At 44.6% G+C, this 26,571-nt stretch overlaps 2 protein-coding genes across 12 annotated transcripts; both read left to right on the top strand.

Annotated features, from left to right (window-relative positions):
- The first annotated feature begins 2,550 nt into the window (after positions 1 to 2,550).
- Positions 2,551 to 3,043, top strand: LOC111557102 (39S ribosomal protein L36, mitochondrial-like). Its single transcript, XM_023240697.2, has one exon. It carries the CDS (start codon positions 2,642 to 2,644, stop codon positions 2,942 to 2,944), a length of 303 nt encoding a protein of 100 aa, XP_023096465.1. The 5' UTR covers positions 2,551 to 2,641; the 3' UTR covers positions 2,945 to 3,043.
- Positions 3,044 to 7,474: 4,431 nt separating this feature from the next.
- Positions 7,475 to 26,332, top strand: HNRNPF (heterogeneous nuclear ribonucleoprotein F). 11 transcript variants are annotated; one of them, XM_023240688.2, is made up of 6 exons: positions 7,679 to 7,938; positions 18,133 to 18,289; positions 18,464 to 18,701; positions 19,127 to 19,260; positions 20,979 to 21,047; positions 24,416 to 26,332. In XM_023240688.2, exon 6 carries the CDS (start codon positions 24,467 to 24,469, stop codon positions 25,709 to 25,711), a length of 1,245 nt encoding a protein of 414 aa, XP_023096456.1. In that variant the 5' UTR covers positions 7,679 to 7,938; positions 18,133 to 18,289; positions 18,464 to 18,701; positions 19,127 to 19,260; positions 20,979 to 21,047; positions 24,416 to 24,466; the 3' UTR covers positions 25,712 to 26,332. The 11 variants fall into 11 exon arrangements, with proteins under 11 accessions (XP_003994241.1, XP_006938053.1, XP_006938051.1 ...); XM_006937989.5 differs by lacking the exons at positions 18,133 to 18,289; positions 18,464 to 18,701 and adding an exon at positions 7,509 to 7,551 and having other exon boundaries at positions 7,871 to 7,938; XM_006937991.5 differs by lacking the exons at positions 18,133 to 18,289; positions 18,464 to 18,701; positions 19,127 to 19,260 and adding an exon at positions 7,486 to 7,551 and having other exon boundaries at positions 7,871 to 7,938.
- Positions 26,333 to 26,571: the final 239 nt, after the last annotated feature.

Genomic DNA, 26,571 nt, shown 5'->3' on the forward strand with positions numbered 1-26,571 from the left:
GAGGCTAACTGTGATACAGGTTTTTTTGTTTTTTAGTTTTTTTGTTTGTTTTTTTGATAGGAAGAGAGTGCAAGCGGGGCAGGAGAGGGTGAAAGAGAATCTTATTAAGCAGACTCCATGGGACACTCAACTGACTGAGCCACCCAGGCGCCCCAGTACAATTAATTTTTGTTTTTTTCTTCCTTGTACAGAAGAGTAAGCCCTGTCCTTTCTATGTTTTTTCTGTCTCTCTCATTGCCACTCACATACCAAACCACTTTACTCAACTGATCTTTAACTTACAACTGTCCCCCCCTGCTTTTTTCTGTTGTAGATCAAAAACTTTCAAAGTCAACGTTATTTAAAAAAAAATTTTTTTAATGTTTATTATTTTTGAAGGAGAGAGATACAGAACATGAGTGGGTGAGGGGCAGAGAGAGAGGGAAACACAGAATCCGAAGCAGGGTCCAGGCTCTGTCACAGAGCCCAATGAGGGGCTCAAACTCATGAGCCATGAGATCATGACTGGAGCTGAAGTCGGACACTTAACCAACTGAGCCACCCAGGTGCCCCTCAAAGTCAACATTATTAACAACTTCCATTGTGAACATAAAGATCTGAAATTTGTTCCAATTTTGTACGATAAAATTTGGGGTTTAGTTTTTTCATAAAGTAGTCAAAATGTACATGTTAACAGGATGCCATTGCTGCTTAATAACTCTCAAGTGATTAAAAAAAAGAGAGAGAGAACTTCTGACAAAAGCATAGATCATGCAAATGCTTAGCATATATTCAGCCCTCACAGGGAGTGGAGCTCCCATGGCCTGTGCCCACACTTCTGTCCTATCACCTCTGCCCCACATGCAATGAGGCTCAGGAGTCATTGGCCAACTCTGGCCCCTTTCTCACTTGCCCTTGGGGAGCACAAAGTCTGCCGTGAAGAACTGGAGGTAGGAGAGGCTGCTCCCTAATAAGGCACTAGTCCCCCAGAGGGGTGGGGATTGTGGGGCTGATGCAGTGACCTCAATTCAGGCTCCCTCCCACCCATCCAACCATGATGGTTTTGAAATAGAAGCCGCACTGAGAAGGAATTGTTTCCACCATATTACCTTGGGTGAGGTCAGATGCTGATCATAAGAGAGAAAAATGGGGAGCCTGGGTGGCTGAGTCAAGTTGAGCATCCGACTTTGGCTCAGGTCACGATCTCACTGTTCGTGAGTTCAAGACCTGCATCAGGCTTGCTGCTGTCTTCCTGTCATCCTGTCAGCCTGCCAGCCTGTCAGCCTGTCAGCGCAGAACCCGCTTGGGATCTTCTGTTCCCCCTCTCTCTGCCCCTACCCCGCTTGTGCGCTCTCAAAAATAAACAAACATTGAAACACAGAGAGAAAACAGCTTTATAGTTTTCTGTACTCAGCTCTCAAGGGAGAACACATGCCACCCAAGGACACTCGGGGGGGCATCCAGGTTGGTCATGAGGCAAAGCACGGGGAAACTCCTCAAGGGCAAGCACCTTTATTGTGGCTTTTGCTGGAAGGAAAGGGTTAGACAGGGCAAACAGGTTTAAGATTGGCTAATTTGAATAATTTCAGTGGGCTCTGGGGCACAGGGGCTGTCCCAGGATGCCTGGTACTTGGCACTGGGGTAATTAGGGTGGGTGTTTTGTGGTCCAGAGTATATAAGTCAGATAAGCGAGATGTTTAGTGTTTCAGACTTAATGGGTTGTTTAGGAAGAGGAACTGACCAGCCTCTAGCCAGGGCCCCAAAACTGGATCAAGAGAGCACACAAGGACCCATACAAGCTTCTATCACAGCAAGCAATATTCTTTTTAAAAAGTTACATAAATGAACACACATTTTGTTACTTCTCTGATACCAAAACTTTAATACTCCCTGCTGACTATATTATCTTCAAATTTTTTTCAAATTTTGAAATATTCCATCATTAAAAAATTGTATTATAGAAATTGTATTTTAAAGAGTTGAAAACACCTTAGAGCACTGGTTTAGCTGTAATTTTTTGTCCCCAAACAATGAAATAGTCAATATGTCAAAGTGTCAACATCTCTTACATCTGTACAATATCTAATTTTCTGCATGTTTTAAATATTCCATTTTTTTTTTTTTTAATGAAAGTTACTGGGGCACCTCAGTCGGTTAAGTGTCCAACTTCCGCTCAGGTCATGATCACACGGTTTGTGAGTTCGAGCCCGGTGTCGGGCTTTCTGCTGACAGCCCAGAGCCTGGAGCCTGCTTTGGGATTCTGTGTCTCCCTCTTTCTCTGACCCTTCCCCACTCGTGCGGTATCTCCCTCTCTCTCTCAAAAATAAATAAATATTAAAAAAAAATTTTTTTTAAATGAAAGTTTCTAGGGCACCTGGGTGACTCAGTCAAGCATCTGACTTCAGCTCAGGTCATGATCTCACAGTTCGGGAGTTTGAGCCCTGCATTGGGCTCTCTGCTGTGAGCACAGAGCCTGGTTCTGATCCTTCTCTGCCCCTCCCCAGTTTGCACTCTCTCAAAAATAAGCATTAAAAAAAATCTTTAAGGCTTTTTTTTTTCTGGCGGACACTGCGGGCGGCGGCTTCTCCGCTCCATTGCGCAGGCGCATGCGAGGCGCGCGGGCGACAGTCTCCGGCCCTTTCTTCCCAGGCCCGGCCACCACATGGCCCGCGTGCTCGTGGCGAAGATGCTGGCGTGCGCCCTGAGCCCGCTGCTCCGGGGGAGCCCCGGGCCGGCGAAGCCCCGCGCGCTCTCCACTCTCCTGGCGGGACCTCTTCGCACCGCGGGGCCCGCGGGACCCTGGCCCCTGCCCGGCCGCCTCCTGCCCGGCCTGCAGCTTGCCCTGGGCTTCAAGACCAAGGACGTCATCAAGGAGCGCTGTCGGGACTGCTACCGGGTGAAGAGGCGCGGGCGCTGGTTCATCTACTGCAAAACGAACCCAAAACACAAACAGAGACAGATGTAGGTCTCCGCCGTAAAATAATGTGCAAGACTGTGTCCCTATCTTGAGGAACGGTACTACCTCGTGAAAAGGAAAATAAAAGCGAAGCAGTGCCTAATCTAAAAAAGAAAAAAAAAATCTTTAAGAAATGAAAGTTGCTGAGAGAAAAGGAGGCAGAGAGGAGCTGCAAGCTGTCTTGCATCTAGCACATCTTTTTTCTTTCCACTTTTTGAGATATAATTGACATCTTGATGTCAATCTTAACATACATCTTGATCCAAATGAAGTTTCCTGACTCTCCTGAGGCCCCATAGACATGAAGGCATCTAACTGTACATACTTTTGGATGGGAAAACTCATAATCAAGCTAAAAGCTTACGACTCAGAATGAAGACAGATAGACCTTAGGTCACTAACGTCCAAACCAGGGCTTTTTCCTGGCTAGCCCCGTTGAAGAAACGGTCAAAGGGCAGCCACACGATATTGCCCAGTATCACCCAGTCCACCTGCAATCCTTTGCTAGGCAAAAAAAACCCAAAAAGCAAACAAACAAAAAAAACAAACAACAACAACAAAAACAATTCAAGCAAGTAACTATCAAGCTAAGAGGGGTACTGTAATCCCTCTTTTACTACTTAAGACAGAGTGCTATTTGAAGTAACTGCAGGGGCGCCTGGGTGGCGCAGTCGGTTAAGCGTCCGACTTCAGCCAGGTCATGATCTCGCGGTCCGTGAGTTCGAGCCCCGCGTCGGGCTCTGGGCTGATGGCTCAGAGCCTGGAGCCTGTTTCCGATTCTGTGTCTCCCTCTCTCTCTGCCCCTCACCCGTTCATGCTCTGTCTCTCTCTGTCCCAAAAATAAATGTTGAAAAAAAAAAATTAATGAAGTAACTGCAAAGTAATCCCTGAACTGCAAATAACCCAGGGATCCAGCCTGCTGTAGTGGTGACTGACTTCACCATTAGGTTAGCATTAGTGCTGCCTCAAAGGTGCATGTTTCTTTTTCTTTTTTATTGATGTAAAGTTGGTATATAACATTATATTCGTTTCAGGTGTACCACATAATTCAACATTTGCATGTACTACAAAGTGATCACCACAGTAAGTCTAGTTACCATCGGATACCATACAACTGACCTCCTCCACAAAGACGCATTTTTCTGTATTGGTCAGGAAAATTATCCAGATGGGGCTATGACCGCTGAGCCAGCCTGCATCCCACCTGGGTTATGTCATCCCTCATCTCTGCCTACTAGAGCACCCGGCCGTAAAAAGAAACATTACATTTGGACAGGATCTATGCTGCTGCTGGACAATTCAATTTACTTTTTACTTCATTCTCTTCTCTCAATAGGAAATAGAGACAGAAACAGGGCTTGTGAGCCAGCCTGGACGATCTCTCTCCGTTGGGTTCAAGAGTGCAGCAGTTAAGAGTGCATACCATAGATTCAGAGCACCTCAGAGTGCCAGCGTTTAGACCTGCCATCCACAAGCTGAGTGACCTTAGGGAAGTTACCTTAGGGACCCTGTACCTCAGTCTCCTTCCACTACACGGTGATGATGATAATAACATCTACCGCTGGGGTGCTATGATGGTTAAATGAGATTGAGTATTCAGATTGTCCCAGTGAAGGTACAATACATGTAAGCTATTGTTATTATCATTGCTTTTTGACAGATACTATGGCTTGGAGTAAAAGTCTTCTCTGAGCCTTGGGATCCTGCCTACCCATTGGCACTCTTGTGGGGGGGGGGGTTGCAAAGCTTCATGGGTAAAGTGTTCTTTGAAGAGATAGCAGTAACTAGAAAATTTTAATGGACTCCAGGCAATACAAACTTTTGCACCATTTGTTATGGACCAGTGGCTTCCACAAAGGAGCTTATTTTTTATTTTCTAGAGGGAGTGTGAGCGGGGGAGAGGAACAGAGAAAGAGAAATGTTTTAATGTTATTTTTGAGAGAGACAGAGTGCTAGTGGGGGGAGGGGCAGCGAGAGGGAGACACAGAATCCACAACAGGCTCCAGGCTTCAAGCTGTCAGCACAGAGCTGACACGCGTCTCAAGCTCACAAACTGCGAGATCATGACCTAAGCTGAAGTTGGATCCTTAACTGACTGAGCCACCCAGGTGCCCCGAGAAAGACAGAATCTTAAGCAGGCTCCATGCAGGCTCTGTGGAGCCTGCCGCAGGGCTTGTTCCCACAACCCTGGGATCATGACCTGAGCCAAAATCAAGAGTTGGACACTCAACAGACTGAGCCACCCAGGTGTCCCAAGAAGCTTATTTTTAAAACTTGGGGCGCTTATTTTGAAAACTGAGAGGCACCTGGGTGGCTCAGTCCGTTGAGTGTTCAACTTCAGTTCAGGCCATGATCTCACGGTTGGAGGGTTTGAGCCATTGTCAGCATGGAGCCCACTTTGGATCCTTTGTTCCCCTCTCTCTGCCCCTCCCTGCTTGTGAATGCTTGCTCTCTCTCAAAAAAACAAACAAAAAACCCCAAAACCTTAAAATATTTGTTGAAAGGTATTAAATTTGTGATAATCTATTTACATAAACAACAGAAATAAAAAGGTCAGTCTGTGAGAGGATACATCTTGGGATGATCTTCATTTGTGGTGAATTCAATTGTTTTTATTTTTTATTATTTTTTAAATGTTTGTTTATTTTTGACAGCACGAGCAGGGAAGGGACAGAGAGAGAGGGAGACAGAGTATCTGAAGCCGGCTCTGCACTAACAGTGGAGAGCCGGATGCGGGCCTCAAACTCATGAACCAAGAGATCGTGACCTGCGCCAGAGTCGGACACTTAACCAACCTAGCTACCCAGGCGCCCCTCAACCGTTTTTAAATCACAAACCTTAAAGGTGCATCTCTGTGCATGTACTCTCAACAATGAAAAAACATGTCTCTTTGTAGATTTCAGAGCTTAGTTGAGACACTTTTGTGGACACGGAAGTGAAAAGAATGGAGACCCCTAAGACTCCACAGCTGAGATGATCCAAGTAGACCAGGTGTGGGCAAGCGTTTTCCAATTGGAGAGATGAACTGGACATTTGTGGAAAAGGCCTGGATCAGTGGCACTCGTATGAGCAATTCCAGCACTCACTGTGAAAGGGGGTCTACATGTGAGTGTGCTGGCTCTCATCTCTGAAAAAAATATAGTGGCCACCTGGGATGACTCCTAGGGGCCAGAGGGAGACTCAAAATCAGTCCAAGGCCCTAGTCTTTTCATTCAGAGAAGCCCTCAAAGACTATTGATGAAGGGTCAAGCAGCCCATCTGGCACAGAGTCAATGAACTGTGTACATAAACACCTTGGATCTGGTTTCACAGTCCCTTCATTCTCAAGAACTGTTTTTTGGTAAAATTTTAATATTTGCCCCAGAGTGGCTGCTTACATTTTCTCTCCAGAAACAGACTACTCTACAGCGAGAGCCGTGACAGTCATTGCGGGGTTTCCCAAGAATGCCCACCTGATTTTTGTAGGACTCTTTCTCCTCAATTTTTGCCTTAATTTTCTCCTTGTACATTTTCATCTCTTCTGACAGCTCTTTTACTGTTTTCATTTTTTTCCCCCTGGAACCAACTTTTGTTTTTTGACAAACAGCTCTTGCTTCTAATATTGTCATCCACTCATCATCTGCCACTATTCCAAGCATTCTCTTAATTTAACCAGTTATTTTTTTAATGTACTGTTTTTTGCTTGTTTATTTATTTACTTTTGAGAGAAGAAACGGCCGAGAAAGAGGGAGACAGAGAATCCCACGCAGGATCTGCAATAACCAGAACCAGTTGTGGGACTTGAACTGACGAACCTTGAGATCCTGACCTGAGCTGATATCGGAACCTTAACCGACTGACCCACCCAAGAGCCCCTAACCAGTGATTTTAAAATAATCTGCCCTGCTTAACCTATGATGAATGAATGTCTTGATCTCTTCCTCTTGTATGAAGAGAGTCTCCAAAAATAAAATGGTAGTAATAATTAACCCCAGAACACATCAAGAAAATCTCCACTGACTCAAGCTGGGTCGCCATATCCACCCAGCCTGTAGTCTCAGGTGTTCTGACTGAAACCCTTGCATTCTCCGTGGGTCTTCCGGGTCACCTTCAGAGAATAGAGGTTTTTCAGCCCAAGTGATAATTACGTGAGCAACCTCGGTAAACCTGTTAATCCTTCCCTAAATCCTCCAATCGGGCCGCCTTTATCCCTCTCGGTGTTCTCAGTTCCCTATTTTTTCTCTCGACAGGAAGTAACTCTCTTTTTCTTTTCTCATGCTTGTCTTCAATCCAGAAGTTCTTTGGGCTCACTGTTTGGTGGGGGTACTCTGAGTCAGTATCCTAGTACCCTCAGCAGCTTAATATGGCTCAACAGCCCCCCTCCCCCGCCGCCTCTCACTAAGAAGAGCTCACGGCGATCCTGCAGCTCCCCTCCCCGCATTGCCCCCCTCCGCGGGCCCGTCCCTGCCCTGCGCCCGGCCAACCAATCCCTGGCTCCACTCCATTCGCGTCACAATGGCGCCCTCGTGGCCCCGCCCCCGGACGCCAGCCGCGGAGGCCCCGCCCCGCAACGCTCATTGCGTCTTTCCGGCTCCTTGTTGGAAGTAGCACTGCGCCGTGTCTTCCTGGAGAAGAAGGTGGGGTTCCGTGGGGAAACCGACTGGCGGTCACGCCGGCAGCCGGAAGTGGGGCGGGGGCGCGGGCTCCCGGGGCTGCTGCTCCCGGGTGCTGGGGTACAGGGTCGAGCGGGGACCGGGCAAGCCCAGAACGGCGGGGCTGCTGGAAGCGCCGCGTGCGCCCACGGGCGGGAGTTGTGCACTCGGGCCTACCGCGCGCCAGACCCCGCCTCTCGGAGGCCCCGCCCAGGGCGCGCTGCCAGGGGTTTCCATGGTGATGGTAAACAAGCCTCAACTGCCTCCGCTACAACTGCCAAGTTACCCGCGTTCCACCCTCTAGGTGCTCGGAGGGACGACCGTGGTGCCGGATGTGAAGAAGAGCGGGAGCGTGGAGACTCGGAGCCCGAGGTGAGGGGCGGGACGGCCGGTGGGTCCGAGGCTGAAGGGCCTCACAGCTGGGACCAACAGGGAACTGGGCCCTCTGGGGGTGGGGACAGTGGGGCTGAGATTTGGGGTTGGGGGAGGTTAGGTCTGAAGTCAAGGGCTCACATGCAGGGACCGAATGGAGACTGGACACACGGGCTGGGAACGGCGGAGCTGAGAATTGGGGTCGGGGGGAGTGGGGTCAGAGGTCAAGGGCTTTACACTGGGGGAGTGGACCACGGGGCTGAGATCAAGGACTTTACACTCGAAGACTGGACCGGTGGACTGAGATTTAGGACCAGGGGAGGCAGGGCCCGCGGTGAAGAAGGGAGAAAAGGCCTTGTACGGAGGACTGCAGGGGAAGCAGAGCTTGAGCGCCCCTGCCAGGAATACCGTGAGGGCATCCGGCGACCGTGGGAGAGGGGCTTCATTTAAAAATGAAAGCAGTACTTTCACGTGGTTGAGTTGCACCGGACTGGTTGGGAGTTGACTCCTCCCCCCTCCCACGTTCCCGCTCGCTGAGCCTCCACTTTCGATCTTTGCGGCCTTTTCTTCCTCTCCGGGCGGCGTGTGTGCCCTGATCGCTGGTGTGCGTTTGTCTCCTGTCCTTGGAGGTATAGTGTTTGCATTTTGGGTGAAACTCTTTGGTTCTCGTTATCTTTGCCTGGTGGCCACATTTCAGCCGAGCGAGATTAATCGGCCATTTCTTTCTCCTTGTGCTTTATTTCTTTGTATCCTTGAATATATTTTTTGCTGATTCTTGACTGCGCCTGAGAAACTTCTGGACTCTCCCGGCGCCCGCGCTGCGCCCTCTACCTTCAGTGTACCCGCGTGGTTTACTGAAAGTGGCTCTGGGCGGCCTGGTGACGCCGAGCGAGTCGCGCGGGGACTCGACGGACCCTGGTCTTTCATAGAAACGGTTGGGAGGCCACGGGCCCCTCCCCGTTGATCTGTACCTTTAAGGGCCTCTCAGGACCCCCCCCCCCCCAGCTGCCTGCCAGACAAATCCCCAGGCCTGGGAGGCCCCCTTCCCCCCCCCCCCCCCCCCAGCGCCCCACGCCGCCCTCCAGCTCCTGCAGGACCCCCGCCCGGCGTGTCTTCGGTCCCGGCCCGCCTGCCCGCGGGACTCCTTTCTCAGTAGCTTCCTTCCCCGGAGGCCCTAGGACGAAAGAACGTGCTTCCTTCTCTAGTTTTCGCAACTATTTGTGGGGCGTCCGGGCTCTTGCCTGCCACTGCGGGCCGCGTGCGTGGCGGGAGAGGAGCCCGCGAGCGGCAGCGCGCTAAGGGGGGAACCGCCGGATGGGGGTGGGGGGTGGGGAGCGCCGAGGGGTCCGGAGCCTAGTGGAGCTGGGAGAGGTTTGACTGCAAATAATACTCCTTTCAATTCAAAACAACGTCGAAATCACCTATCTTAATGTAATTCTCACTATTACACGTTTTTAAAGGCTAACTTTATTTCTGAATTTCTAGTGAGAATGAAAATACCTCGGGTTTTCCGGTTAGGTAAAAATGTATTAGGATATGTCAGTGAAAAGTGATGTGATGTTTTCTGTGTTAATGGCTAGAGAAGATTCGTCATTTTAAAATATGTGAGTAATTTTCTACTTTTAATAAATATTGGGAGAGTGCTGATGTTACTAATTAATATTTCAGCGAGTCCATCTTTAGTTATCTCTGGTGCCCGTATGCATTTCTGTAAATTGATTCGGCTCACTGTGTATTATGGTGTCTTTATTTTTTCTCTTTTAACATTCTTTTTGTGGTATTGCTTTTTTTAAATTGACAAGTGACTGGCATTCACTTGAGTATTGTTACAAAGCTCCCTTTAAACATAAAATATTGAAGTAAAAATGTGAATTGATTTGAGTGAAAAGATTAATTAAATAAATAGGTTAGTCCTCAGATGTGGCCAAAATTGTGAAGGAGATTGTGGAGACCTATGGTGCCCATCGAGGGTAGTAAGTTCATGGAGGGGTTACAAAAACGGGAGGAGGGCTCCTCAGTCTGAGCTCTGGTTTTCAGACTCTTGTCGGAGCACATTAATTGGCCCTTACTAGGTCTAGGCACAGAGCTAGGAGTTTCACCATGTTTTTAAGTCACATGCTCGTGAGTAGTCTCGTAAGGGGGGCGTATTGCTGTTCTCCCTGTTACAGATGAGAAAATGGAGGCCAAGGGGAAAATGAAGTCACTTCCCCGGGGGAGGGATACAGCTGGGAATTACGACTCCCGTCTGTCAGACGGGAACAGCCCTACTCGGTCAAGGACCCTGCCCCCCCAGTTTATTGCCCTGAATTGCCGTTCTTGGGGAAAACAAGAGGCTGGTCAGAGGGAGAATCAGGCCTCACCTGAGACCAGTCTGGCTTATTTTACAACTAATTCCAGACATGATAAGGGTCTTACTCATAAATATTTCAGCTTACATTTCTACGGATCTTTAAAAAATATAACTGCAATACTATTATCACACCTGAAGAAATGCTAATTCTTTGAGATCATTAAGTACCCCGTGTTCAAGTGTACCTGACTGTACAATAAATATTTTTTTACAGCTGGCTTGAATTGGAATCTAGACAAAGTCACACCTTGTATCTGGGAGATCTATCTCACTCTTTTAATTCAGAGCAGTGCTGTCCAACGGAAATACAATGCGAGCCACATGTAATTTCACATTTTTTAATAGTAAAAACAAACTGGTGTAGTTCATTGTAATAATTTAATGTAATATATATACAAAATATTTGCTCATGTAATTTTAAATTACATTTTCACTTTTTTCAAAATCCAGTGCATACGGCACCTCTCAGTTTGTACCAGCCACATTTTAAGTGTGGCAAGTAGCTTTCTTATTAGTGCAATCTAGAGGTATGTTTTTCTTCTTTGTTAAACGAATTGGGTACGGTGTCAGAGTTCCTTCCTCAGGCTTTGGCTTTTTCTGATTACATTCAATGGCGTCTGAATCTCTGACCTCTGCATTTCCTGTGAAGTGGTAGTTAGGGTTCTGTTGAGATTTTCTTTTTGGAAAGAAGACTTCACTGGAGGTGCTGTGTACTCCTGCCTGAGGCACTTCTTGGCACTCCCCCTTTGTGAGGTTAGCAGCCATTGATGGTCTTTTCCCTAGATCTTTTGTTTTGTTGATGTTTCCAAAATAGTGATAACTTTAAATATTGCTTCTCATTTATTTGCAGGAATACTTCTATAGGGAGGTAATTTTCTTTGTTAATCATTTGATTACTCTAAGTTGTATGTTATTAATGGCAGGTTAAGTTTTTGATTCATTCCTTATGTTTATCAATATCTAACAATTTATTGAATCTCTAGCAGGTGCCAAAGACCCTTTTTCTGGTGTCTTTATGATGTGCTTTAATCCACTGTGGCTTTTAGTCTCTTTGGTGCACAAATTATCCAATCTCTGGCCAGTGGGAGCCTTTCAAATTGGTTCCTGACTTTGACAGGAAATACGTCAGTGGTCTTTGATACCTTCCTTATTAAATGGGTCCACTTCCTTATTAAGTAGGTCCATTTATTCAACTGGACTTACAGTGATAGGCAGTTGGGTTGTTTCTAGCCTTTTCCTATTAGAAGTAGAACCGAGATGAATAGGCGTTGCAGGTGTCTTTGCTTTTTTTGGCCATTTAATATTTCCACAAACGGTATTTAAAAGTGCCTGCTTATCTGTAGCCTTGCCAAGGTAATGCGTTTTCAAAATTCTGTATTTTTTTGCCAATATGGTAGGTATTTTAAATGTTATTTCATATCACATTTTATCTTAAATGGGTAAAGTTGAGCATCTTTTCATGTTTAAGGTAATTTCTTTTTCTGTCTACTATACCTCTAGTCCATTTTCCTTTTTGGGTAGTTGGATTGTCTCTTTTTAGATGCTCTTTATATGTTAGGGATATTAATGCTTTGGGAAAAAATTGCAAATATCGTTCCCACTTTAGCATTGGTATTTTTGTTTAGCTTAGTATTTTTTAGCTATTCATAAGAGGTTTGGAGGTTTTTGTTTTGGGTTTTGTTTGTATTTATGTAATTAAATTTTTCAGTGTTTTCCCATATTCTGGGTTTGGGGTCATGGTTAGGAAAGTTTTCCCTACTTCCAGTTTATGGAATTCATCTATTTTCTTTCTTTTTTCCGTGTGTAGGATATTGCTTAGCATTTCTCATAAAACGTGAAAAATTCTTAGTTAACTCATTCCCCTTCATTAATATGTCAGTGTGACAGACTGTAGGGATTGACTTTGAAATGATGAGCTACAATTGGATTCCAAGAATAAACCCAACTTGGTCATGATTATTTCTTTGTGTATTGCTGGATTTGGTTGCTGATAATTTCTTCAGGAGCTTTTTATTTTTATCTGAGTTCATGAGGAAAATTAGCCTGTGAATCTTGGTAAACTAATTCTAACACTCTTGGGAATGGAAAATCAAATCAGGTTGATTGTTGATCAAAACAAAAATGCAGATGGAAACAAAGCTTTATAAGTTTAAAAAAAACATCCATATGGACTTGGGCTAAGAAAAAGATCTCTTAAAACGGTACAAAAAGTGATAATGATGAATGGGTTAAAAAAGAAGACTAGAATGGAAAGTTCTGACTTCCCATTAAGTTTCTCAGACAGTTATGCCTCTTTTACAGCAATCCTCACCTAGTGTGAATATTAAAAATTTCTGTTGCACTCTCTCCTGCTAAGTCCATCTGCATTGCAAAGATGTTCCATTATTGACGTCTCCACAGGTCTTTGTTCTGCTTTACACAATATTTAGTTAGAATTAACGCTGTCCAATAGAATATGAATGACAAATGTAATTTCATTTTTGAGATATAATTCACATACCATACAGTTCACCTAGTACAAATGAGAGGTTTTTAGTAAATTCACAGCATTGTAAAAACCACCATTACCTAATTCAAGAATATTTTACATTGAAACACCCTTAAGCATTCTTGGGGTACATCCTGCTTGGGCATGGTGTATAACCTTTCTTACATGTTGCTGGATTCAGTTGGTAGTATTTTGTTGAGGAATTTTGCACCTTTATTCATAACAGATATTAGTATGTAGTTACCTCTTCCTGTGAAATCTGTTCTGTTTGGTTTTGGTATCAGAGTGTTCAGTTTGTTAAAGGGGTGCCATAACAAAGTACTCTAGACTGGGTGTCTTAACAGAAATTTGTAGTCTTGCAGTTACAGAGTCCAGAAGTCCTAGATGAAGGCATCAGCAGGGTTGGCTCCCTCTGAGGGCCATGAGGAAATGATACATTCCGGACCTCTCTCCTTGCTTTGTTAGATAGCTGTCTTCTCTTTCTTGTGTCAGCTTGCCTGTGTCCAAATTTCCCATTGGAAGGACACCAGCCATAATGGATTATGGCCCACTCTAATGATGAAATTTTCAACCCATAAAGCAGGGTAATATTGGCCTTGTAGAATGAGTTGGGATGTGTTTTAATATTTTAATTTAGTATATGTATTTTGATCAACTGTTATCTAAAATATTCCAACATGTAGTCAATGTTTTAACATTGAGCTATGTTACATTCTTGTTTTAATCTTTGCAATTCGGTGTGCGTTTTATACTTAACAGCACATCTCAATTTGTACTTGTCACATTTCAAGTGTTCAGTAGGCACATGTGGTTAACGGCTATCATATTTTTATCCTTTGTACCCAATTTGTTCTTTTTCCAAGCAGTTTTTTCTATACTTGAAACTTAAATTTAGAAGTTCTAGCAACATATGCCTAGGTTATGTCTTTTAAAAATATCTGTTGGGAACCACACAACCATGTTTATCTTAAGCCAGGAAAATCTCCTTCCATTATTTATCTGTTCTATTTGTGTCTTTCTCCTTCTGGAATCCCTATTGTTGACATGTTATTTCTTTTGTCTCGTGTTACATCTTGTGTCCTCCAAATTTCATATCTGTTTCCCTTTGTTTCTGTTTTTTTCTCTTTGAGCTATTTCTTGCACTTATTTTTCAGGCCACTATCCATGCTTTCAGTTTATTACTAACTTTATAAACTCAAAATTTGATTGTTAGTACTGAAAAGTGTTGTATTCTGTAACTGAGTATCTGAAAGTGCTCTTTTTTTTCTGTTAAAAAATGTATGGTTTTGTTCAGCACTTCTCATTCCCTGATAACTGTTTTAAGCTGCTGTCTAAATGCATGGTATCCTCTCCGGGTGCTTGAGTCACTCTCATGTGCATTGTCCATTCCTTTCCTCTTGGTTCTGTTCTCCACTCTCCCAGGGCAGTGTGCTCTGGTCCCCTGAGCAGCAAACATTGAGCAGGAGCTGCTACAGCAGTCTCCGCTCCTCTGGCAGCTGCCTGGGACCTGACAAGGTGTCAGCTCTCCACAGAGCCCCAGGAGGAAGCTCTAGGCCCCTTAAGGGACAGTTGGCATGTACTGCAGCCATGGCTCCGGGAGACCATGAGTGTAACCCCCACAAGCCTTCCTGAATGTGGGATCTAAATGGTCACCCACTCAGGGAGGGGCTGCTTACTCCGGGGGAGAGAGCTACAGGCGGGTTGGTAGGGGAGGTGGTTCGGAGATGGTCTTAGCAGTTGTATTTTAACAGGTCCCCCTCCCCCCCCCTTTATATTTGTTAGCTAGGCTAGAATCATATTTCCTAATGTGGATGGGGGGAGCACTACCAATTAATAGAGATGATGAATGCCTCACTTGAGAACAGATTTTACCTTTAGCAGTGGAAGTCAAATAGCAGTGGTTTTTTTTGTTTTTTTTTAGGAAAACTTCACCTGATATATTTTTTTCCTCTCATAATTTGGATTTCATCTTTGGATTCCATCTGTGGGATGCAGTCAATAATATCCTAGAGCAAGAGTTGCTAGTTCTATGTTGGATAAAAATTTGTCTCTTATGTTAATTTTAATACAAGTAATAGAATTTACCTAACATTGTATTATACTGTTTTTGCTTTTTACCTAACACAGATTTTGCAAAATGAACACTGAGAGAAACAGTGAATTATCACCCCAGACTTAGCTACAGTACATAAACTAAAGGGCTTAATAGTTAAAAGATAATGGAAAGCAGCTTTCCTGTTTCTTACGGCTCATCTATATCCCCTTTTTGTGGATAAAAATATAGTAATTGCAATAAACACTTAGAACGTTAAATTATTTAGTGATCCATCTACAGCTTCTCTTTAATAGCTCTGAGATAGCTTTGTGTATTGAACTTGGCTTGTTGTACAAATTAGGGTCAGAATTCTCACACTTCAGAAGCATGAGCCTCTTGAAAATTTTGGTACAACTGTGTGGGGGTGTGCTTTCTTGAAGCAGCTCGTTCAGACCTAGGTCATATTCTCAAGAGAGTGACAGTAGGAAGTGTTTAAGAGCCACTGACTTTATAAAATTGCTAGGTTAGAAGAAATTTGGTTTGTAATGTAATTTCCAGTGGAACAGGAATACTATCCATATAAAGATTTGAACAAGCATTCAGGGGGGAATAAGCAGGGTAATGTTCAAAGGAGCAAAAAATACGATTTTCTAAATTCTGCTTTTGAACCCTACATATTTACCAGGGGGAAAAAGTTTCACATCCCCCCCCCCCCCAAGCTTCTGGTTTCTTTAAGTGTCACTTCCTCAGATCCCCAGTGTAAATTAATCCCCATTTTCTAGTTTTGGGCCATTCAGATTTTGTCATCATACATTTATTTCTTTATTGATTTTCTAGTCCACTGTTCTGTGGACCTAGCACAGCGCCTGCATTTTGTAAGTGCACAATATTTCTGGGTTAATGACTCCCAATTTGGTGAATTGTATCTACTGCGCATCACTCAAATCCTTTCACAATTGCTTCATTTCTATCACAGTGTTTTTATTGCAGGGTACCATTAGTTTTTCCTAAACTTGTGTCATTGCTTCCCATCTCTATGCATCTGCTCCCACCATTAGTTTTCCAGATAACAGCTAGACTGTTCTGTTGAAAAGCAAAAACTCAAATTTACAACACATTCCATTTTGAAACTATTAAGTGACTTCTCATTGGCCTTAGACTAAAGTACAAAATACCAAACCAGGCTTTCAAAGCTGTGTGGAGGATCTTCCTCTTTTCATTGGTCTCAGATCTTCTCTGCTTTCCTCTTTCATTGGTCTCAGCACAACATGCTCCCGTGTCTTCGGTACTTGTTGTTCCTTCACCAGGCAGGAACCATATCATGGCTCATAAATTATTAACAGCCACCTCCCCCATATCACCAACCAGTTAAGCCAAGAAGGCATATGTAAAACTACTTAACGGCAAGAAATATATTCAAATAAGTGAGAAAATGTACACCAGTCATATAGATTACCAAGAATATATTTTGAGGAGGTTTTTAAGATGTAAAATTAAGGGGTGCCTGGGTTAAGCATCCAACTCTTGACTCGGGTCATGATCTCACGGTTTGGGAGTTCAAGCCAGTGTCAGGCTCTGAGGCTCAGCACTGACAATAAAGAGACTGCTTGGGATTCTCTCTCTGGCTCCCTTTCTCTGCCCCTTCTTTGCTCATACTCTTTCTCTCAAAATAAACTTAAAAAAGTGAAATAAATGCTTACAAAGCAGTCAGGGTACCTCAGTTCTGTAGAGATACTTTTCCAAAAACAAGCCAATTTTGTGGTTCATTCTTCAAAATACTGTTTTGCTTCTCTTGAGTTCAGTTTTTAGTGCCTGTGTCTTTCCATGGGAGGCTGGATTTTTAATCATATCATCCACCCAGCTTCAACAATTACCAGTCAAGGACAGTTTTTCTTTACATCCCCCACCTAATAATTTTTAAGCAAATTCCAGCAAACATACTATTTCATCTTCCAATAGTTCCAAGTGAATCTCTAGAAATGTATTTTTTAAACATAACTATAATTCTGTATCTAAAAGAAGTAAATGTAATACTTTAATACCTTAAAGTTTTTAGTCAGTGTCCAGAAATGTCTTAAATGTTTATCAATTTGTTTGACTCAAAATCCAAATATGCCCCCGTGTACTGTGCATTTGGTACTTGGTCTTTCCCCCGTGTACTTGGTCTTTTCCTTTGGAGCTGTTTTCTAATGGACTGAACTCATCTGTCCTTGTAGAATTTCCCCCAGTCTGGCTTTGCATACTTTCACCTAGTAGGTTCCTCTTACCTATAAATCCTATTTATTTCACAGTTATTTCTAGTAAGTAGATTCATAGTTTTTTCTTTTCTTAAATTTCATTACTGAAGGTGTTTAACATAAGAAAGTAGAGACAAAAATATAATGAAACTCCATGTACCCATCACCCAGTTTCAATAATTAAATCATGGCCCCTGTTGGTTTCATCTGTAATCCCACTCAGATTTAGAAACATTCTAGGTATCAAATATATCTCTTAAGTAATGACTCCAGAAATAAAATTGCAGCACCATAATTAACAACTAAAATTTTTATTTTTTTTATACGTACTTTATTTAAAATTTTTTTTAACGTTTATTTATTTTTGAGACAGAGAGAGACACAGCATGAACGGGGGAGGGGCAGAGAGAGAGGGAGACACAGAATCGGAAGCAGGCTCCAGGCTCTGAGCCATCAGCCCAGAGCCCGACGCGGGGCTCGAACTCCCAGACCGCGAGATCGTGACCTGGCTGAAGTCGGACGCTTAACCGACTGCGCCACCCAGGCGCCCCACAACTAAAATTTTTAAATTCTTTGAAATAATTCAGTCACTGTTCACACTGCAGTTGCTTTAGTAATTATTTTCAAGATCGTATGAATTCGGATTCAGGGCTTCATGAAATGTAGTTCTTTTTGGTGTATTAAGAATTGCGAGTCTTAAAATTAATCTTTTAAATTGATGCAAAATATTTATAGGCGTTCATGGCCAAATATATAAAACAAGACTATATATAAAGAGGTAAAGAAGTTCTACCTTTTGTCCATTAGTTTCCATTCTAATTTCTTTCAAAGAGGTTTGGTGTATTTTCCCTCAATTTTTTTTTCCTTTTTTTTTTTTTTTTTTTCTCTTTGAGTTTACGGTTTCTCCTTCCACCTAAACCGTGCCGATCTACTCCTCTCCTGCGCTGTTAAACTCTGGACTTTTCCCCATCTTGGCATCTTTCCTGAGAACTCACTCAGAACAGTCTTCCTCGTTGCTTTTCTTCCCTCCTTCCTCCCACTTCCTGCCTGGGCCGACCGCGCGGGCCGCGGGCCGCACCTGCAGGACGCGTTTCCATTGGTGACATCTTGGCGGGCCCATCGGTGGCACTTCCTCCTTTACACCCCGTGACCCACGTCCGGCCCGCCGCCCTCAGTCACGCGGCCTCTGCCTCTGGGACGCAGCCCCGCGCGCCGGCCTTCCGGACTCCGGACCCGTCGTGGTGAGCCGCCGCGAGCGGACGACCCCCACCCACCCGCTCATCCACCCTCACCCAGCCCCCAGTACACCCCCACCGCCCCCCGCGAGTCCCGGGAACTCATTTTCCCCTCCTCCGCAACTCCCCACCCCCACCCTGCCTGCTCCAGGAACTCTTTCTTCCCCCTCGTTGCCCCAGGAACTCTTCTCCCTCCGCGTCCCTTCTGCCCCAGGAAGTCCCCCCGACTCGACTCAGGAGCTCCGCCCCCCACGGGTCCAGGGAAACTCTTTCCTGGCCGCCCCAGAAAGCGCCCCCCTCCGAGGCCCCGACTCGGGAGCTCCGCCCCCTCCCCCGCGGCTCCGGGAAGCTGGGACGGAGAACGCTGGCCCCACCTCATTCCCTCCTCGGCGGCCTAGAAGTTCCCACTCCCGCCTCCGTAAGCTTCCCCCGCCCCCCCCCCCCGCCTTTCTCTCCTCCCCCCACCAGGCCCGGGAAGCCTTCGCCTCTTGACCTCTTTCCCCCTCCCCCCTCCCGCGCGGCCCGTGAAGCCTCCCCCCCCCCCCCCCCCGCTTCCCTCCTCCCTCGGCTCGTCCCGCCCCCGCCCCGGAAGCTCCCGCTGGTCCCGCCCAGGCCCCGCGACAGGGCGCTCCGGGGTCTCGCCTTCCTGTGGGGCTTAGCCGAGCGTAGGTTGTCGGATCCGCCAGGTAGACGACGAGTGAGCCCCAGCTCTGCACTTCGTCTGCGTACCCCCGCCCCAGGAGCTCAGCGCCTGAGACCGCAGCTGTGCTTCCCGCCGAAATCGCTCAGACGCGCCCCTGGCGGCCCGCGGCTGCAAGCTTAAGAGCGCAGTTTCAATTTCAGGTTAATAACAAAAGGAGACGCACCTGGACTTTCCCGGAGCCTTCTGCGTTTTTAAGCGTCGGGTGGAATTAGGGGTCCTTTGGCTGTAAACCGCGCTTGTTTGAAAATAGAAATCAGTCCTGCTCCTCTCAGCGGTAAGTCTTAGAGCAAAAATGTCAACTGCGTAATCCTGAGGCAGCGTCTCTTGCTCACTGTGGTTTTAAGAGTAGAACTGTTTGAGTAATTAAGATACTCAGGACAACCTTGCTCTAGTGTGCCACCAGCTGTAGGTTAATATTTATTTACAAATAAGGGTGAAATTGCTCCTTAGGTCCTACTGCAACACAGACGTAAATAAAAGGGTGAAGCCACGGTCCCTCTGAATACCCACCCCTTCCTGAACAGAGGACGGGGGTTTAAGCCGGGCTGTGTACTCCGTAGATAAACCTAATCAGTCAGGGCACTCGGAGGCCCGCCCTGTTTATCTTGATTGGATCTACCTGAATCCGAACTAAATCCCGTCTAACCAGTACAGTGAAGGAGAGAGCACATTCTGGAGAGCCTCCCTGGAGTACGTTGTTTCAGAATCTCACATTTTAACAACATCCTGTACAGTACAGATAATTTGAATCTCCAGTTGCGGGACCTAAGCGCAGTATATTTTCACACTCCAGCGATTATAACGTGTGCTCGTGTGAGACCCGTGCTCTCTATCAGTGCTTTAACGTGTGTGTTCGCGGGCATGCGCGCCCCATTTCAGTCTTGTGAAAATTGGCCTCAGCGTGTCTGGCCGCTCCTACGCGTGCATGTACCAGGAGGGTCCCCACGATGTTGGTCTGCAGACCACACTGGAAGGAGCCAGGAGCTGGGGTAAACCATATAAAAGAAGGGATTCAGGTCATTTAAGATGCCTGAGTCCTACCTCTCAGATTCCACTGGGAGCTAGCAGGAGAGACGGTTGAAGCTTTTTGAAAACCATCTTCCAGAGAATTTGAAATTAAATACCTTACTTTTATACAGGTTCCCCCAACACTTCCGGGATAGTATCTTATGTAATAATCACAGGAGGCTATAAAGACAAGTTTATCTTTAACATGAGGCACTTAAGTGAAATTAACTTGATGTTCCCGGTTTTACCTTTCCCAAACTAAGAATGTAGTTTAGTTCTCCAATGTACTCCTGAACTTCATATATCCTGATTCTTTGGGACACCTTCATCACTTGGCTGTGGGTGATGGTAGTAATGTTTTTCCTACTGAAAAGCATATTTTAACATATACTTACATTCTTCTCAGTTAATTAAAATACCAACATCAGAGCAAATACAGGTCACAAGAAATGAAGTTTATCAAATAAAACTGGGAAGGAAAGTCTTGGGTATCTCCACCCTGAACCTCAGGGAGTCTTACAAATTATAAATTCTGTTGAATAGTTTCTGGCAAGCAGACTGTGGCGCTCCTCCCAGTAAAGGTCTGGCAGCTTCTGGAGTCTTACCTCCTGCCCCTGAGGTCCCTACCCGAACTTTTCTGGCCTTGTTCCACCCCCTCCCTGAAGAAGCCCCTCCCACCCTTAGTATTTAGATATCCTCACAGAGCTTAGAGTTTTCTAAGTCTCATCTAGGCTAGTGAGTGTTTTCTTGCTGTTATCCTTTGTATTACCATATGAAAAGGTAAATCTTTTAAATGCGATGGGGGCTGTCCTGGGTGTGTGCTTTCATTATGGAAGCTTCATGGCTTTAAAAGAATTGCTGCCCCAACCTGCTCTTCCCTGGAGAAAAGGAGCTGGAGCCCATCCTAGCCCCGGCACCACCATCCCTGTTTGCTCTGGTGAGTGCTGGGCCACTGAGGCAGACGGCCATATCGCTCTTTTTTAGGACAATTCGTTACCTACCAGGAGTGTCTCCGACTGTGGGCATCCCCTCCCCCCCGGGTTGTTCTTTAAGGTGAGCTCTTTTAAGAAAAGTAATTTCGGTTTACGTTTGGTATATTTAAGTAGGAGATTTTTAAAGCATGAAGTAAAAGCTTTATCATTAGCTTTAAATCTAAGCGCAGAAATCTATAGCACTCTTTTACTGAGTTTTAGTTAATGTCTTGAGCACTGTAAAACTCTACAAGGAATCCAAATGTAGAAGATTCTGAGGGCAAAGTGAGGATATTGAATTGTTTGCATCTAAAATTAGGTTTGAGTTTCATTGAAAGAATACGGAATTACGTGTCATAGGATTTCTTGCAAGAAGTGGAACAGAAAAATAATTCCGGAGTATAAATAAACTTTTGTAAATATGTGTTTGAGAAAAGAATGCTCTTCTCCTTTCCTTCAGAGAAGTCACTTTGTTTTTGAAGCTTTCTTTTCTGAAGTAAAACACTTCTAATCTGTAATGTATTGTTAGGTATTTTAAGTAATTCTCCTATGAAATGCTTGTGTTCGCTTATGCTTCCTGCATGTCTTTCAGCCTAGACTGCCATATTGTAGAGGGAGGTGTTGACCTCACATGGCCATCAGTTAATCTCTTGCTAATCTTGGGCCTGCTCTGTTGGGGGTGGGGCCACAGTGACCAATGGAACCGACACAGCCTGTCCCCGTAGGCTTTCCAAGCAGTTTTGAAGACACATTTTGAACAAATCAGAGCAAGAATGTTATGGGAGTGTTAGAACCATGAGACTTAATTCAAAGGGGAAGATCTTGTGGAAAGGTAATATGTTTGAGCTGAGACCTTAAGGATTAGTAGGATTTGACTAGACAGAAGGTTGGGTGGAGTGTATTTGGAGAGAGAATTAATTATCACGTGTGTCAAATGCAAGGGAGCAGAAAGCCTGGCACATTCCAGGCATAGGAAAATGGATAAAGGAGGGTTTTTGTTTTTTTGTTTCTTTGTGTTTTTTTTTGTAAATAGGAGTGATGTAAGCTAGATAATTGTGTTTGTTGCAGGCCAAAGTTGCAAGGTCTAAGCGACCCGTTAGCACTGTGGTTTGTGTTCCACTGCCGGTGGGAAGCCACTGAGAACTTGGAACAGGAGAATGACATAAAGCCAGTTTTAGGAGAACACTTGAGCTGCAGATTGGGTTGCAGTAAGGGCTAGCCATTACACTTGGAGAAGTTTAAGAACCAGGTAAGAGTATCCTGGCATGGGCTGTTGGTACTGGAATTTAGAAATGAGGAAGTAGAAATGAATATGAGGGCAATGCAGAAAGAAAGTTTGACAGTTGAAATCACAAAGGAAAGAATTATTGAGTCCTTACTGTGTCGAGAAATGGCTAGGGACTGCGTATAGAATTGTGAGAAACTTATTATTTGTTGAACTCGAGTTCCTGAATAGGATTTGGGAATGTGGGTTAGGGTGGTGAATGGGATCATTCCAGAGAGAATTAATTCATTGGATTTGAATTCATTGGGTGAAGTTGTCCAAGGATTATTTCACTTTCTTTGTAGAACCTCGGGGTGGCAGGTAAAGCTATTTATACCTGCAGCCAGAGTGCTATAGAAGAGTGTCAGAGAAAAAGGCTGCTTTCATTTGTGGTGTATAGGGGCTGTGGATTAGTTTTGTATACCAGTCTGGGCCTCAGGAAGCATAAGGCTGGGGACTTGAGTGTCTTTGGCCCAGAGCTAGTTGACCTTGATCTTGTGAGGCTGCCTGGAAAAGGACTCACCCAAGTCCAGTGATATCCCTGCAGTTGAATGTTGAGGAAGGACTCCCTGGAAGAAGCTGGGAGAACCTATTTAGGGAATTAATAGGAAAACCAGGAGATGGTTACATCATAAGAGCCAGAGGGAGAAAGGATTTCCCAAGGGAGTTGCTTAAATCCTGCTGCGGGAACAAGTAAAATGAAGACAAAAAAAACTCTTTTCTTCCCAGTGGAGTGAGAGGTTTTGCCCTTTTAATGGTAAGGAGTAGAGGTGACAGTAGAGGCCTGCCGTCTGAGATTTTACTGAGAGGATCAGTAAATCAGCAAGTAGCTGGAGGCAAAGTTGGTGTCAGGGAAGGTATATTATGGCGTTGGTATAAATTGGCATATAATTGGTATAAATGCGCATGCTGTGTTCAGTGAAGAGACCGTGAAGATCAAGAATTTCTCCGGGGTGAATGGAGTTGGGACCAGAGTAGGACTGTGATCCTGCTAATGATGTCAGCTAATAGGAGAATCAACTTCTTGTTTATAAATTTTTAGACTTTGTGGCAGTTTCTTCACATCGTCCCCATTCTTTGAACTAGATGATCACCCAAAGATGAGGGAAGATTAGGTGAGGTTGCCACAGGTTACTCAGGGCTTTGGGAGATTGGGGTTGGTGGTAGAACTTAGGCAGTATTGAGGGCCCATTTTAAGGTTGGTGACCCTGATTCTATGATAGTCATTCCCAACTGGGAGCCGTTTTACCCCCAGGGAACATCTGGGAATGTCTAGAGACATTTGGGGGTTGTCACAACTGGAGAGGGGTGCCTTTGGCAGCTAGTGGGTAGAGGCCAGGGATGCTGCCTGACACCCTACGGTGCACAGGCCTGTTTCCCACAACAAGGAACTGTGTGGTCCAAAATGTGTGCCACTAGCCACTCAGTACAACCATGAAACAGATAGTTAATCTTCGTGGGCTGTTTTACTGGGCACAAACGATAAAGGAGAAAGAGCATATGAATTCCATTTGTTGTAGGGGGAAGGACTGAAATCATTACAAAATTATCCTTTCTCACGTTAGCAGTTTTAAAAACAAGTGCTGCATAGAGTGATTTTGTCAGATATTTAAATTACTATAAATCATAACGATTCAAAATGGTAATTTGTCAGTACTTGTTTTTCCTTTATACTAGTGCAGTTGAACCTTTCATATGTTACAAATTTGCTCTGCCTTTTCTCTAATAACCAGAAAATGCCCTTGCTCTAACCTGACCGGTACTAATTCCTCTATGGTCGTGGCACTTACCCTCTTGCCTTTTATTTTAGCAATGTAATCTCATGTTTTCCTCCAGTTCTGAAAAGTTCTCTTTTTCTAGATATTGGCTTATTTCATTCTTTTGTCTTCTCTTCTAGAACTTAAAATAATTGATGACCGTTAGAAGTGATAGGTTTTGGCTTCAAAGCTTTCATATTGCTATTTTATTTTTCTAAGTCTCCTAATTCTTTTTCTGTCTGAATAATATGTACACTTGGGGGGGAGACCTTGGATTGAATCTCAGCTCAAATGTATTTTGTATATTTTCTTAACATTTAATTTTGCTTCTCTTTTTTCGTCTGCAAAATCAGAAAAACAACATTTACTGCATATTCTTGTACATAATAAATGAAAAATTATGTAAAGTAGTTTTTGCTTTCTTTTCAGCCACAAAAAGCTGCACCCAAGCTTGTTTGACGTCAGTCCTCTCAAGTGTCCATGATGCTGGGCCCCGAGGGAGGTGAAGGCTTTGTGGTCAAGCTCCGTGGCCTGCCCTGGTCCTGCTCTGTTGAGGATGTGCAGAATTTCCTTTCTGACTGCACAATACATGATGGGGCTGCAGGCGTTCATTTCATCTACACTAGAGAAGGCAGGCAGAGTGGTGAGGCTTTTGTTGAACTTGAATCAGAAGATGATGTAAAAATGGCCCTTAAAAAAGACAGGGAAAGCATGGGACACCGGTACATTGAGGTGTTCAAGTCCCACAGAACCGAGATGGATTGGGTGTTGAAGCACAGTGGTCCAAACAGTGCCGACACCGCCAATGATGGCTTCGTGCGGCTTCGAGGACTCCCATTTGGATGCACCAAGGAAGAAATTGTTCAGTTCTTCTCAGGGTTGGAAATTGTGCCAAACGGGATCACATTGCCTGTGGACCCCGAGGGCAAGATTACAGGGGAAGCCTTTGTGCAGTTTGCCTCACAGGAGTTAGCTGAGAAGGCCCTAGGGAAGCACAAGGAGAGAATAGGGCACAGGTATATTGAAGTGTTCAAGAGCAGTCAGGAAGAAGTTAGGTCATACTCGGATCCCCCTCTGAAGTTCATGTCTGTACAGCGGCCAGGGCCCTATGACCGCCCTGGCACGGCCAGGAGGTATATTGGCATTGTCAAGCAAGCGGGCCTGGAGAGGATGAGGTCTGGTGCTTATAGCGCAGGCTATGGGGGCTATGAGGAGTACAGCGGCCTCAGCGATGGCTACGGCTTCACCACTGATCTGTTTGGGAGAGACCTCAGTTACTGTCTCTCAGGCATGTATGACCACAGATACGGAGACGGCGAGTTCACTGTCCAGAGTACCACTGGACACTGTGTCCACATGAGAGGGCTACCATACAAAGCCACAGAGAACGACATTTACAACTTCTTCTCTCCACTCAACCCTGTGAGAGTCCATATTGAGATTGGCCCTGATGGAAGAGTGACGGGCGAAGCCGATGTTGAGTTCGCCACTCACGAAGAAGCTGTGGCAGCAATGTCCAAAGACCGGGCCAACATGCAACACAGATACATAGAACTTTTCCTGAATTCCACAACTGGGGCCAGCAATGGGGCGTACAGCAGCCAGATGATGCAAGGCATGGGGGTGTCGGCCCAGTCCACTTACAGTGGCCTCGAGAGCCAGTCTGTGAGTGGCTGTTATGGGGCTGGCTATGGAGGCCAGAACAGCATGGGTGGATATGACTAGTTTTGTAGGAGCATTTGAGTTATTGCAATCAAATTTTCACAGGCAGCCAACAAGCAGTGAAAAGCAATTATTACTCTAGAGGAAGCTGTGGGACCCATTTTGCACCATGAGTTTGTGAAATCTGGATTAAAAAATTACCTCTTCAGTGTTTTCTCATGCAAACTTTCTTCTAGCATGTGATATTGAGTAAACTAAAACTATTTTCAGCTTTTCTCAATTAACATTTTGGTAGTGTACTTCAGAGTGATGTTATCTGAGTTAAAGTAGTTTTGAGTACATTAAATGGATCTTTTACACCACATCACCGTGAACACATTGGGGAGACGTACTTTTTTGGAAAACTCAAGGTGCTAGATCCCTAATTCAAAGAGGAACATTTCTCATGTTTGTTCATTCTAGTTTATTTTCATTTAAAATCTTTTAGGTTAAGTTTAAGCTTTTAAAAATAAGTTAGTTTTGAAAATTGAGACACATTACTAATACTGTAGGAATTGGTGAGGCCTTGACTTAAAACTTTCTTTGTACTGTGATTTCCTTTTGGGTGTATTTTGCTAAGTGAAACTTGTTAAATTTTTTTGTTAACTAAATTTTTTTCTTAAAATAAAGATTTTTCCACAATGACTGGCACCGACTATATACTCACCAAAAAGTAGCAAAATGGGTGGTTGAAGAGAAGAACTTGCTTTAATACTGTTGTATTTCAGTGTGAATTTCAAAATAATTTAGCACATGAAATCTAAGATTTCCCTCTATTCCTATACCATGGTTAAATTAAAAGTTTGGTTTTTAAAATGTTAAATATGAGTGGTGGAAATGGTGACTGGAAACACATCCCAGAGTTTTAAAATAGAAGCACACAG

The sequence above is a fragment of the Felis catus genome, chromosome D2 (assembly GCF_018350175.1).
Source record: "Felis catus isolate Fca126 chromosome D2, F.catus_Fca126_mat1.0, whole genome shotgun sequence".
In the NCBI taxonomy this organism is placed as follows: domain Eukaryota; kingdom Metazoa; phylum Chordata; class Mammalia; order Carnivora; family Felidae; genus Felis; species Felis catus.

Excerpts from the sequence above, each read along its gene's own strand:
- LOC111557102 (XM_023240697.2), top strand. The coding sequence starts at position 2,642 with ATGGCCCGCGTGCTCGTGGCGAAGATGCTGGCGTGCGCCCTGAGCCCG.
- HNRNPF (XM_003994192.6), top strand. The coding sequence starts at position 24,467 with ATGATGCTGGGCCCCGAGGGAGGTGAAGGCTTTGTGGTCAAGCTCCGT.